Genomic DNA, 13290 nt, shown 5'->3' on the forward strand with positions numbered 1-13290 from the left:
GAGGAATAGCATGAAGAAGTGGAGGAATAGCATGAAGAAGTGGAGGAATAGCATGAAGAAGTGGAGGAATAGCATGAAGAAGTGGAGGAATAGCATGAAGAAGTGGAGGAATAGCGTGAAGAAGTGGAGGAATAGCGTGAAGAAGTGGAGGAATAGCTTGAAGAAGTGGAGGAATAGCATGAAGAAGTGGAGGAATAGCGTGAAGAAGTGGAGGAATAGCGTGAAGAAGTGGAGGAATAGCATGAAGAAGTGGAGGAATAGCGTGAAGAAGTGGAGGAATAGCATGAAGAAGTGGAGGAATAGCGTGAAGAAGTGGAGTAATAGCGTGAAGAAGTGGAGTAATAGCGTGAAGAAGTGGAGGAATAGCATGAAGAAGTGGAGGAATAGCGTGAAGAAGTGGAGGAATAGCATGAAGAAGTGGAGGAATAGCATGAAGAAGTGGAGGAATAGCGTGAAGAAGTGGAGGAATAGCATGAAGAAGTGGAGGAATAGCATGAAGAAGTGGAGGAATAGCATGAAGAAGTGGAGGAATAGCGTGAAGAAGTGGAGGAATAGCATGAAAGTGGAGGAATAGCATGAAGAAGTGGAGGAATAGCATGAAGAAGTGGAGGAATAGCATGAAGAAGTGGAGGAATAGCATGAAGAAGTGGAGGAATAGCGTGAAGAAGTGGAGGAATAGCGTGAAGAAGTGGGGAATAGCTTGAAGAAGTGGAGGAATAGCATGAAGAAGTGGAGGAATAGCGTGAAGAAGTGGAGGAATAGCGTGAAGAATGGAGGAATAGCATGAAGAAGTGGAGGAATAGCGTGAAGAAGTGGAGGAATAGCATGAAGAAGTGGAGGAATAGCGTGAAGAAGTGGAGTAATAGCGTGAAGAAGTGGAGTAATAGCGTGAAGAGTGAGGAATAGCATGAAGAAGTGGATGAATAGCATGAAGAAGTGGAGGAATAGCATGAAGAAGTGGCGGAATAACATGAAGAAGTGGAGGAATAGCGTGAAGAAGTGGAGAATACGGAAGAAGTGGAGGAATAGCTTGAAGAAGTGGAGGAATAGCATGAAGAAGTGGAGGAATAGCGTGAAGAAGTGGAGTAATAGCGTGAAGAAAGTGGAGGAATAGCATGAAGAAGTGGAGGAATAGCGTGAAGAAGTGGAGGAATAGCATGAAGAAGTGGAGGAATAGCGTGAGAAGTGGAGTAATAGCGTGAAGAAGTGAGTAATAGCGTGAAGAAGTGGAGGAATAGCATGAAGAAGTGGAGGAATAGCGTGAAGAAGTGGAGGAATAGCATGAAGAAGTGGAGGAATAGCGTGAAGAAGTCGAGTAGAAACTGCGATGCAATGGCGGAATAGCATGAAGAAGTGGAGGATAGCGATTGAAGAAGTGGAGGAATAGCATGAAGAAGTGGAGGAATAGCGTTGAAGAAGTGAGGAATAGCCATTGAAAGAAGTGGAGTTAATCGCCTGAAGAAGTGGAGGAATAGCATGAAGAAGTGGAGGAATAGCATGAAGAAGTGGAGGAATAGCATGATAGAAGTGGAGGAATTAGCGTGAAGAAGTGAGGAATAGCAGTTGAAGAAGTGGAGGAATAGCTTGAAGACGTGGAGGAATAGCATGAAGAAGTGGAGGAATAGCGTGAAGAAGTGGAGGAATAGCGTGAAGAAGTTGGAGGAATAGCATGAAGAAGTGTGAGTAATAGCGTGAAGAAAGTGGAGGAATAGCATGAAGAAGTGGAGGAATAGCGTGAAGAAGTGGAGTAATAGCGTGACGAAGGTGGAGTATAAGCGTGAAGAAGTGGAGGAATAGCATGAAGGAAGTGGAGGAATAGCGTGAAGAAGGGAGGAATAGCATTGAAGAAGTGGAGGAATAGCTGAAGAAGTGGAGGAATAGAGTGACGAAGTGGAGGAATAGCATGAAGAAGTGGAGGAATAGCATGAAGAAGTGGAGGAATAGCGTGAAGAAGTGGAGGAATAGCGTGAAGAAGTGGAGGAATATCATGAAGACGTGGAGGAATAGCATGAAGAAGTGGAGGAATAGCATGAAGAAGTGGAGGAATAGCATGAGAAGTGGAGGAATAGCATGAAGAAGGGAGGAATAGCGTGAAGAAGTGGAGGAATAGCGTGAAGAAGTGGAGGAATAGCTTGAAGAAGTGGAGGAATAGCATGAAGAAGTGGAGGAATAGCGTGAAGAGTGGAGGAATAGCGTGAAGAAGTGGAGGAATAGCATGAAGAAGTGGAGGAATAGCGTGAAGAAGTGGAGGAATAGCGTGAAGAAGTGGAGGAATAGCGTGAAGAAGTGGAGTAATAGCGTGAAGAAGTGGAGTAATAGCGTGAAGAAGTGGAGGAATAGCATGAAGAAGTGGAGGAATAGCGTGAAGAAGTGGAGGAATAGCATGAAGAAGTGGAGGAATAGCGTGAAGAAGTGGAGTAATAGCATGAAGAAGTGGAGGAATAGCGTGAAGAACTGGAGGAATAGCATGAAGAAGTGGAGGAATAGCGTGAAGAAGTGGAGGAATAGCATGAAGAAGTGGAGGAATAGCGTGAAGAAGTGGAGGAATAGCATGAAGAAGTGGAGGAATAGCATGAAGAAGTGGAGGAATAGCATGAAGAAGTGGAGGATAGCATGAAGAAGTGGAGGAATAGCATGAAGAAGTGGAGGAATAGCATGAAGAAGTGGAGGAATAGCGTGAAGAAGTGGAGGAATAGCTTGAAGAAGTGGAGGAATAGCATGAAGAAGTGGAGGAATAGCGTGAAGAAGTGGAGGAATAGCGTGAAGAAGTGGAGGAATAGCATGAAGAAGTGGAGGAATAGCGTGAAGAAGTGGAGGAATAGCATGAAGAAGTGGAGGAATAGCGTGAAGAAGTGGAGTAATAGCGTGAAGAAGTGGAGTAATAGCGTGAAGAAGTGGAGGAATAGCATGAAGAAGTGGAGGAATAGCGTGAAGAAGTGGAGGAATAGCATGAAGAAGTGGAGGAATAGCGTGAAGAAGTGGAGTAATAGCATGAAGAAGTGGAGGAATAGCGTGAAGAACTGGAGGAATAGCATGAAGAAGTGGAGGAATAGCGTGAAGAAGTGGAGGAATAGCATGAAGAAGTGGAGGAATAGCGTGAAGAAGTGGAGGAATAGCATGAAGAAGTGGAGGAATAGCATGAAGAAGTGGAGGAATAGCATGAAGAAGTGGAGGAATAGCATGAAGAAGTGGAGGAATAGCATGAAGAAGTGGAGGAATAGCGTGAAGAAGTGGAGGAATAGCATGAAGAAGTGGAGGAATAGCGTGAAGAAGTGGAGGAATAGCATGAAGAAGTGGAGGAATAGCATGAAGAAGTGGAGGAATAGCATGAAGAAGTGGAGGAATAGCATGAAGAAGTGGAGGAATAGCATGAAGAAGTGGAGGAATAGCGTGAAGAAGTGGAGGAATAGCATGAAGAAGTACAGGACTCAGCCATTTCACCCGTGATACAAGTCAGTATTTGACGTCCATCAAGAGACTGAAAAACAGCTTCTATCTCAAGGCCATCAGACTATTAAATAGCCATCACTAGCCGGCCTCCACCCAGTACCCTGCCCTGAACTTAGTCACTGTCACTAGCCGGCTACCACCCTGCTGCCCTGTGTACATAGACTTGGAATCACTGGTTACTTTAATAATGTTTACATATTGTTTTATTCATTTCATATGTACTGTATACTGTATTCTAGTCAATGCCATCCTATTCAACTATTGCTGTATATATACTATTTTATCCTATGTATTCTACAGATACACTAAATATTCTATCCACATACTGTCCATAATGTCTATACATCCCATCACATACTGTCCATAATGTCCATACACCCCATCACATACTGTCCATAATGTCTATACATCCCATCACATACTGTCCATAATGTCTGTACATCCAATAACATATATACCAGTCAAAAGTTTGGACATACCTACTCATTCAAGGGTTTTTCTTTATTTTTACTATTCTCTACATGGTAGAATAATAGTGAAGACATCAAAACTATGAAATAACACATATGGAATCATGTAGTAACCAAAAAATTGTTAAACAAATCAAAATATATTTTAGATTTTAGATTCTTCAAAGTAGCCCCCCTTTGCCTTGATGACAGCTTTGCACACTCTTGGCATTTTCTCAACTAGCTTCACCTGGAATGCTTTTCCAACAGTCTTGAAGGAGTTCCCACATATGCTGAGCACCTGTTGGCTGCTTTTCTTTCACTCGGCGGTATCAGAACTCAGGATAAGACCCAGATGCAGACAGTTAGAGTCACAGATGTTTATTGGCAAAAGACAGGTCAAAGGCAGAGGTCTGTAATCCAGGGCAGAGTCAATAAGGTACAGAACAGCAGGCAGGCTCAGGGTCAGGACAGGCAGAGTTCTGGAAATGGGTCAGAGTCAGGCAGGAACAGAATGGCAGGCAGGCTCGGGGTCAGGGCAGGCAGAATGGTCAGAACTGGGTAAACTCGGAAACAGAACTTGAGAAAGCAGGGAGACGGGAAAAAACGCTGGTAAGACCTGACAAGACAAGAACTGGCAACAGACAAACACAGGTATAAATAGACTGGGGATAATGAGGAAGATTGGCGACACCTGGAGGGGTGTGGAGACAAGCACAAAGACAGGTGAAACAGATCTGGGTGTGACAGGCAGTCCAACTCATCCCAAATCATCTCAATTGGGTTGAGGTCGGGTGATTGTGGAGGCCAGGTCATCTGATGCAGCACTCCATCACTCTCCTTCTTGGTTAAATAGCCTTTACACAGCCTGGAGGTGTGTTGGGTCATTGTCCTGTTGAAAAACAAATGATAGTCCTACTAAGCACAAACCAGATGGGATGGCGTATCGCTGCAGAATGCTGTGGTAGCCATGCTGGTTTCATAGTTTTGATGTCTTCACTATTATTCTACAATGTGGTAAATAGTCAAAATAAAGAAAAACCCTTGAATGAGTCGGTGTGTCCAAACTTTTGACTGGTACTGTACATGTTATTCAATCATTGCACCTACACTGTTCGCTCGCGTCAATGACTGTTTGTGTAGCCAGGCGCTAAAATTGAACTTTGTTCTATTTGTGATGCTTGATGCGCTGCAAGTCCCGCCTCTCCCATCTCCTCATTGGTTTTTAGGAGCATATACCCACTTGCCATCTCCCATTGGTTTTTAGGAGCACATACCCACATTGGTGATTTAAAGAGGAACTTAGGTCCACACTCCAGTCCAGTTGATAGTGGTAATGCACCTTAAAGTTGGTTGCCAACCACCATATAAAGTCCAAAGTAGAAGAAGAAGCCTGAAGGAGGGGAGATTACTAGAAATGAACTTGGTGCACCCTTTTATCCGTGGATTGTCGGAGTACATTGTGCATTTCAGGTAAAATAAGAACCCAGTGTTTATATCCCAAGACAAATTAGCTAGCAACTGCTAGCTAGCTAGCTAAATTACCATAAATGTTTAATGCTTTTCGACCTGTCCCCAAATTAATATAGTTGGTTCAGAGTTCGTTTTGATATTTCAACCTGCGTGTCCTGATCGCGTCTGTTGTGGATTGACAAAATCAACATGCGCGTGATACTGGTCTGGTCAGCATGTACCTTAAAAATTCAGAGTTAAACCTTAAACACTTTGAAATTTAAAGTTTGCAACAACTTCAAAATGTTATGTTGGAGAAAAAATTCTAGAGCTAGTTGGGAGGAATACCATGAAGAAGTGGAGGAATAGCATGAAGAAGCACTCTAGTTGATTTCTCGGTGATTACTTCTCCTTTCCCTTCCTTTGCCTTGATTACAGACTCGAGCTCTTCTATGGACCACTGCTAGCTTAACACACACATGTACTTCACCATGCCAGGGAATCTGCACAGCAGAGTAATGGGTCGGAAACAAGGAGATATTGAGAATCAGTGATACTGTAGGGTACCTAGAAAAGTATGAATCATGTTCGAACAAAGGGATCAGCAACAAAACCTGTGTTGAGGCTCACAGGCTGAACAATGTGATAAGGCTATCTAATGTATTAAATGCAGTATTTTCATATGTACTTGATGTGTTTCATGCCTAATGCACTAGCAGCTACTGTATGTGGTGTGTTTTATTAGTCCTATTCTTCTGTCTGTCTAAGAGTTACTGTATGTTGTCATTTATAAATATAGTCACATCCCACAGCACTTTACACAGAGATATATGATAGTAGAGCCAGCCCCATCATAATGTTTCAATAGGGAAAAAAATCACTGTTAATGTTCTCTGGGCTGCTTTTGTTTCATGCCACCACAGCTGCCAGTGCCCACTGCAGCATGAGGGTCCTGAATGCCAGCAGACGAGGCGAAGTTTCCTTGGCAACGGCTATGCCTGGTTTCCTCCCATAAGGCCGTGCTTTGATAACCATCTTTCCCTGGAGTTCATCACAGAGGCTGAGGATGGGCTGCTACTCTACAGCGGGCCCCTGGCCACCCTGCAGCCTGGAGACCCAGAGGACTACATGGCTATAGGTAGGGTAATGTGTTACCCACCCAGGATTTGAACACGGGTCATGGAGATCACAAAAGCCCCCTGAGCTAAAACCTAGGCATTAACTGGAACCTACTGTAACTCTGGATTTTAGGTCTCAGGCAAGGTTACTCATCATCTTGGGATTTGAACTTGGGTCGTCTGCATGCCTCAATATCACACGTTAGCCCGCTGAGCTAAGCGATGGGCATTAGCTGGGAGCTACAGTGGGGGGAAAAAGTATTTGATCCCCTGCTGATTTTCTACGTTTGCCCACTGACGAAGAAATTATCAGTTTATAATGTTAATGGTAGGTTTATTTGAACAGTGAAAGACAGAATAACAACAAAAAAATCCAGAAAAACGCATGTCAAAAATGTTATAAATTGATTTGCATTTTAATGAGGGAAATAAGTATTTGACCCCTCTGCAAAACATGACTTAGTACTTGGTGGCAAAACCCTTGTTGGCAATCACAGAGGTCAGACGTTTCTTGTAGTTGGCCACCAGGTTTGCACACATCTCAGGAGGGATTTTGTCCCACTCCTCTTTGCAGATCTTCTCCAAGTCCTTAAGGTTTCGAGGCTGACGTTTCGCAACTTGAACCTTCAGCTCCCTCCACAGATTTTCTATGGGATTAAGGTCTGGAGACTGGCTAGGCCACTCCAGGACCTTAATGTGCTTCTTCTTGAGCCACTCCTTTGTTGCCTTGGCCATGTGTTTTTGGTCATTGTCATGCTGGAATACCCATCCACGACCCATTTTCAATACCCTGGCTGAGGGAAGGAGGTTCTCACCCAAGATTTGACTGTACATGGCCCCATCCATTGTCCATTTGATGCGGTGAAGTTGTCCTGTCCCCTTAGCAGAAAAACACCCCCAAAGCATAATGTTTCCACCACCATGTTTGACGGTGGGGATGGTGTTCTTGGGGTCATAGGCAGCATTCCTCCTCCTCCAAACACGGCGAGTTGAGTTGATGCCAAAGAGCTCCATTTTGGTCTCATCTGACCACAACCCTTTCACCCAGTTGTCCTCTGAATCATTCAGATGTTCATTGGCAAACTTCAGACGGGTATGTATATGTGCTTTCTTGAGCAGGGGGACCTTGCGGGCGCTGCAGGATTTCAGTCCTTCGTAGCGTAATGTGTTACCAATTGTTTTCTTGGTGACTATGGTCCCAGCTGCCTTGAGATCACTGACAAGATCCTCCCGTGTAGTTCTGGGCTGATTCCTCACCGTTCTCATGATCATTGCAACTCCACGAGGTGAGATCTTGCATGGAGCCCCAGGCCGAGGGAGATTGACAGTTATTTTGTGTTTCTTCCATTTGTGAATAATCACACCAACTGTTGTCACCTTCTCACCAAGCTGCTTGGTGTTGGTCTTGTAGCCCATTCCAGCCTTGTGTAGGTCTACAATCTTGTCCCCGACATCCTTGGAGAGCTCTTTGGTCTTGGCCATAGTGGAGAGTTTGGAATCTGATTGATTGATTGCTTCTGTGGGCAGGTGTCTTTTATACAGGTAACAAACTGAAATTAGGAGCACTCCCTTTAAGAGTGTGCTCCTAATCTCAGCTCATTACCTGTATAAAAGATACCTGGGAGCCAGAAATCTTTCTGATTGAGAGGGGGTCAAATACTTATTTCCCTCATTAAAATGCAAATCAATTTATAACATTTTTGACATGCGTTTTTCTGGATTTTTTTGTTGTTATTCTGTCTCTCACTGTTCAAATAAATCTACCATTGAAATTATAGACTGATCATTTCTTTGTCAGTGGGCAAACGTACAAAATCAGCAGGGGATCAAATACTTTTTTCCCTCACTGTAACTTGTTTTTTTTGGGGGATACAAGCAAGGTTATTCATCAGGCTAGTATGGTTTAACAAACCACCTCTGTTACACAATGGCAAATGTATACTGTCGCTGCCTCCCAGTCCAACCAAGGTGCATGAATTGAATAACAAACTGGATGTGTGGGAGATTTTCAGCATGATTTGGATTTATTGGGTTGCTTAGTCATACAGCCCATACAGAGTCAAGCCACTCAAACTAAAACAATGTAGCCTTGTTAATTGATTGACTTTCTCACCTTTGTAGACCAAAATAATGGTCCATACCTTTGGAATGAACTGTATATATACAGTTTCATGTAATGTATGTACATTTGTATGAATTTACTATTTGACACTCAACAACATCCCTCTAAGAGTATCAGAAGAGCATCCTACACCACTGTTGAACTTTGCCCCTTTAAGTCTGTAGGTGGAATGGCATGGGGATGATGCTGATATTGATGACCTCTCTTTTCCCTTCAGAGCTGATTGGTGGAACACCCAGTCTGAAGATCAACCACGGGTCTGGGACCCTGGTCCTGCAGTTGCAGGGCAACATGGTTGTTTCTGACAGACGCTGGCACCGACTGGATGTTAGAAGCAACAGTAAAGTAAATGGACTATTAGATGACTGTATTCAACACATTCTTTCATGTTCTTACGTATGTATGTGTGTGTGTGTGTGTGTGTGTGTGTGTGTGTGTGTGTGTGTGTGTGTGTGTGTGTGTGTGTGTGTGTGTGTGTGTGTGTGTGTGTGTGTGTGTGTGTGTGTGTGTGTGCGCACACACACAGAAACACACACAGACACATGTTTTTAACCTCGCTCCTGTTTTCCGGGGTTTTCAGGATGTGCATTTCACCCTGGACCGCTGCTCCAGTGCTATCGTTATGGAGACTGAGGGCGTGGACAGCTGGGCCATGACTGAGGACCGGTCCTCCTGTGAGGTCAGAGGAGTCACGCCTAATAGGGACAGGTAATGTCCTTCTCAGAACCCCGCCCCTTGGGACGTCGCACCAATCACACCTGCTAGCCAGCCAAGGCATTGTGGATGGACAAAATGGTTCCTCTGAAAAGCATAACAAAAACGAATAACCTCTATCCATCCACATTTCATTCATGATTATCTGTGATCATGGTAGCATCCACATTCATGTAGAAGTGTTCAGAAACATATTATATTCTTATTTACAGTAAAAGTGATTTCAAAATGACACATTACAATATTTACCATTAATTTCTATTGGGCACAAAATAATCTGAAACACACCAAAATAAACTGCAAATGCATCCAACAAGTGTGTAGTCACCAGCTTGATGTAATCATTGTGGAATCCTTCTCTCAACCAGCTTCACCTGAAATGCTTTTCCAACGGTCTTGAAGGAGTTTCCACATATGCTGAGCACTTGTTGGCTGCTTTTATTTCACTCTGCTGTCCAACTCATCCCAAACCATCTCAATTGGGTTGAGGATGGGTGATTGTGAAGGCCAGGTCATCTGATGCAGCACTCCATCACTCTCCTTCTTGGTCAAATAGCCCTTACACAGCCTGGTGGTGTGTTGGGTAATTGTCTTGTTGAAAAACAAATGATAGTCCTACTAAGCGCAAACCAGATGGGATGGCGTATCGCTGCAGAATGCTGTGGTAGCCATGCTGGTTAAGTGTGCCTTGAATTCAAAATAAATCACAGACAGTGTCACTAGCAAAGCACCCCGACACCATCACACCTCCTCCTCCATACTTCACAGTGGGAACCACACATGCGAAGATCATCCATTCAACTGCTCTGCGTCTCACAAAGACATGGAGGTGGGAACCAAAAATCTCAAATTTGGACTAATCAGACAAAATGACAGTTTTCCACCAGTCTAATGTTCATTGCTCGTGTTTCTTATCCCAAGCAAGTCTCTTCTTATTATTGGTGTCCTTTAGTAGTGGTTTCTTTGCAGCAATTCTACCATAAAGGCCTGATTTACGCAGTCTCCTCTGAAAAGTTGATGTTGAGATGTTTCTGTTACTTGAATTCTGTGAAGCATTTATTTGGGCTGCAATCTGAGATGCAGTTAAATCTAATGAAATTATCCTCTGCAGCAGAGGTAACTCTTGGTCTTCTTTTCCTGTGGCGGTCCCCATGAGAACCAGTTTCATCATGGCGCTTGATGGTTTTTGCGAAGGCACTTGAAGAAAGTTTCAAAGTTAATGACATTTTCCAGATTGACTGACCTTCATGTCTTAAAGTAATGATGGACTGTCATTTCTCTTTGCTTTTTTGAGCTGTTCTTTCCATAATATGGACTTGGTCTTTTACCAAATAGGGCTATCTTCTGTATACCACCCCTACCTTGTCACAACACAACTGATTGGCTCAAACACATTAAGAAGGAAAGAAATTCCACAAAGGAACTTTTAATAAGGCACACCTGTTAATTGAAATGCATTCCAGGTGACTACCTCATGAAGATGGTTGAGAGAATGCCAAGAGTGTGCAAAGCTGTCATCAAGGCAAAGGGTGGCTACTTTGAAGAATCTCAAATATAAAATATATTTTGATTTGTTTAACACTTTTTGGGTTATTACATGATTCCATGTGTGTTATTTCATTGTGTTGATGTCTTCGTTATTATTCTACAATGTAGAAAATAGTACAAATAAAGGAAAAACTGTGGAATGAGTAGGTGTGTCCAAACTTTTGACTGGTACTGTAAGTTAATTTGTCCGAATACTTATGGCACCTTCAAATGGGGGGACTAGAACATAAAGTGCTTTCATTTCTAAACGGTAAAACAGACATGAATGAAAATACCCTCAAACAAAAGGTGACATTCTGTACTGTCGCCTGCCTCATATGAAACATTTGATCTCAAATCCAAAATGCTGGAGTATAGAGCCCAAAAAAGTTTTAGCTTCACTGTCCAAATAAATACGTTGGGGAGTGTATATCATATGTATATGGCGAACAAACAAACTTGAACTTGATGGATGGATGGATGGATGGACGGAATGGTCAGACATTGACAGTGAAGTGTGTCCTCCTCCACAGGTACCTGAATGGGAGTCAGGTGTTGCAGCTAGGTGGGGTCAACGAGAACATGTCCTATGAGTATCCCCAGCTACAGCACAAGCACTTCAATGGTTGTCTGCGCAACCTGGTTGTGGACAGTAAGGTAAGACACAAAAGTCTACAACTCTTCCCTAACACCCTAACAAGAAAATAGTCTACCTCTCTAACTCCATCTTGGCTCTAGACATTGCAGTTTTATTTACTTTCTCACACCTTGGTCTGTTTGGTTGACTCGCTGGAAGGTGTTTTTAAAAACAGGAGTTCAAGAGGAATGTAAATGTGAGCTCAAGGCTAAGCTGGGAGTATCTTCTGAATGCTGATGTCTCTGTCATCACATTCCACTTTAGTCAGACTATATCAGTGCTGTCCGACAGGTTACATGTACTGGTGCAATGTATTCTCCTTCAAGTTTTTTCTCTCATTTATGCCCATGATCTTTGCGCCTCTCTGCTTTAGGTTTCAGAAAATGATGTATTGTGCATTATTGAAGATACAACTAAAATCTCATGCCATCTCTCTCTCTCTCTCCCTTATTCTTTTCTCTCTCTTGCCCTCAATTTGTATTTTTTTTCTCTTCCTCTCTTCTCTCTCCCTCCACATATCTCTCTCGCCTTCCCTCATTCCTCCCTCCCCCCCTCTCTCTCTCGCTCTTCCCTCTGCTCCAGCTCTATGACCTTGGCTCTCCCTCGGCATCCTCCAGCACTGCCCCAGGCTGCTCTCTGACTGATGGGAACTGTATGAACATGGGTGTACCAGTCTGTGGCGCCAGGGGGCGCTGTAATGGTCAGTGGGACTCCTTCAGCTGCCAGTGTGGGCCCGGGTACACAGGGATCCACTGTGAAGACGGTATGTCCTTAGAGAATTAACAGTCAGATTATAACAGGTGTTGTCTCTGGGTATCATAAGGTGTAGAGTGGACTGCATTGCATAGCAGAGTCCTAATATGATCAAAACGACATACAGTTGAAGTCGAATGTTTACATACACTTAGGTTGGAGTCATTAAAACTCGTTTTTCAACCACTCCACAAATGTCTTGTTAACAAACTATAGTTTTGGCAAGTCGGTTAGGACATCTACTGTGTGCATGACACAAGTAATTTTCCCAACAATTGTTTACAGACAGATTATTTCACTTATAATTCACTGTATCACAATTCCAGTGGGTCAGAAGTTTACATACACTAAGTTGACTGTGCCTGAAAAAGCTTTGAAAATTCCAGAAAATTATGTCATGGCTTTAGAAGCTTCTGATAGGCTAATTGACATCATTTGATTCAATTGAAGGTGTACCTGTGGATGTATTTCAAGGCCTACCTTCAAACTCAGTGCCTCTTTGCTTGACATCATGGGAAAATCAAAAGAAATCAGCCAAGACCTCAGAAAACAAATTGTAGACCTCGACAAGTCTGGTTCATCCTTCGGAGCAATTTACAAACGTCTGAAGGTACCACGTTCATCTGTACAAACAGTAGTACGCAGTATAAACACCATGGGACCACGCAGCTGTCATTCCGCTCAGGAAGGAGATGCGTTCTGTCTCCTAGAGATGAACGTACGTTGGTGCGAAAAGTGCAAATCAATCCCAGAAGAACAGGAAAGGATCTTGTGAAGATGCAGGAGGAAATGGGTACAAAAGTATCTATATCTGCAGTAAAACGAGTCCTATATCGACATAACCTGAAAGGCCGCTCAGCAAGGAAGAAGCCACTGCTCCAAAACCGCCATAAAAAAGCCAGACTACGGTTTGCAACTGCACATGGGGACAAAGATCGTACTTTTTGGAGAAATGTCCTCTGGTCTGATGAAACAAAAATAGAACTGTTTGGCCATAATGACCATTGTTCTCTTTGGAGGAAAAAGGGGGAGGCTTGCAAGCCGAAGAACACCATCCGAACCGTGAAG

The 13290-nt window shown here is 43.3% G+C and overlaps 1 protein-coding gene across 1 annotated transcript in view; it reads left to right on the forward strand.

Annotated features, from left to right (window-relative positions):
• Window positions 1–13290, forward strand: part of LOC115196607 (neural-cadherin-like) — a 108815-nt gene that overhangs the window by 68767 nt on the left and 26758 nt on the right. The window contains exons 23-27 of the mRNA XM_029757462.1: window positions 6275–6489; window positions 8809–8936; window positions 9172–9299; window positions 11366–11489; window positions 12052–12232. Of these exons, the coding sequence (XP_029613322.1) occupies window positions 6275–6489; window positions 8809–8936; window positions 9172–9299; window positions 11366–11489; window positions 12052–12232 (776 nt within the window). The remainder of the gene's footprint in view (window positions 1–6274; window positions 6490–8808; window positions 8937–9171; window positions 9300–11365; window positions 11490–12051; window positions 12233–13290) is intronic.

This window comes from Salmo trutta, chromosome 7 (genome assembly GCF_901001165.1).
Source record: "Salmo trutta chromosome 7, fSalTru1.1, whole genome shotgun sequence".
Lineage (NCBI taxonomy): Eukaryota > Metazoa > Chordata > Actinopteri > Salmoniformes > Salmonidae > Salmo > Salmo trutta.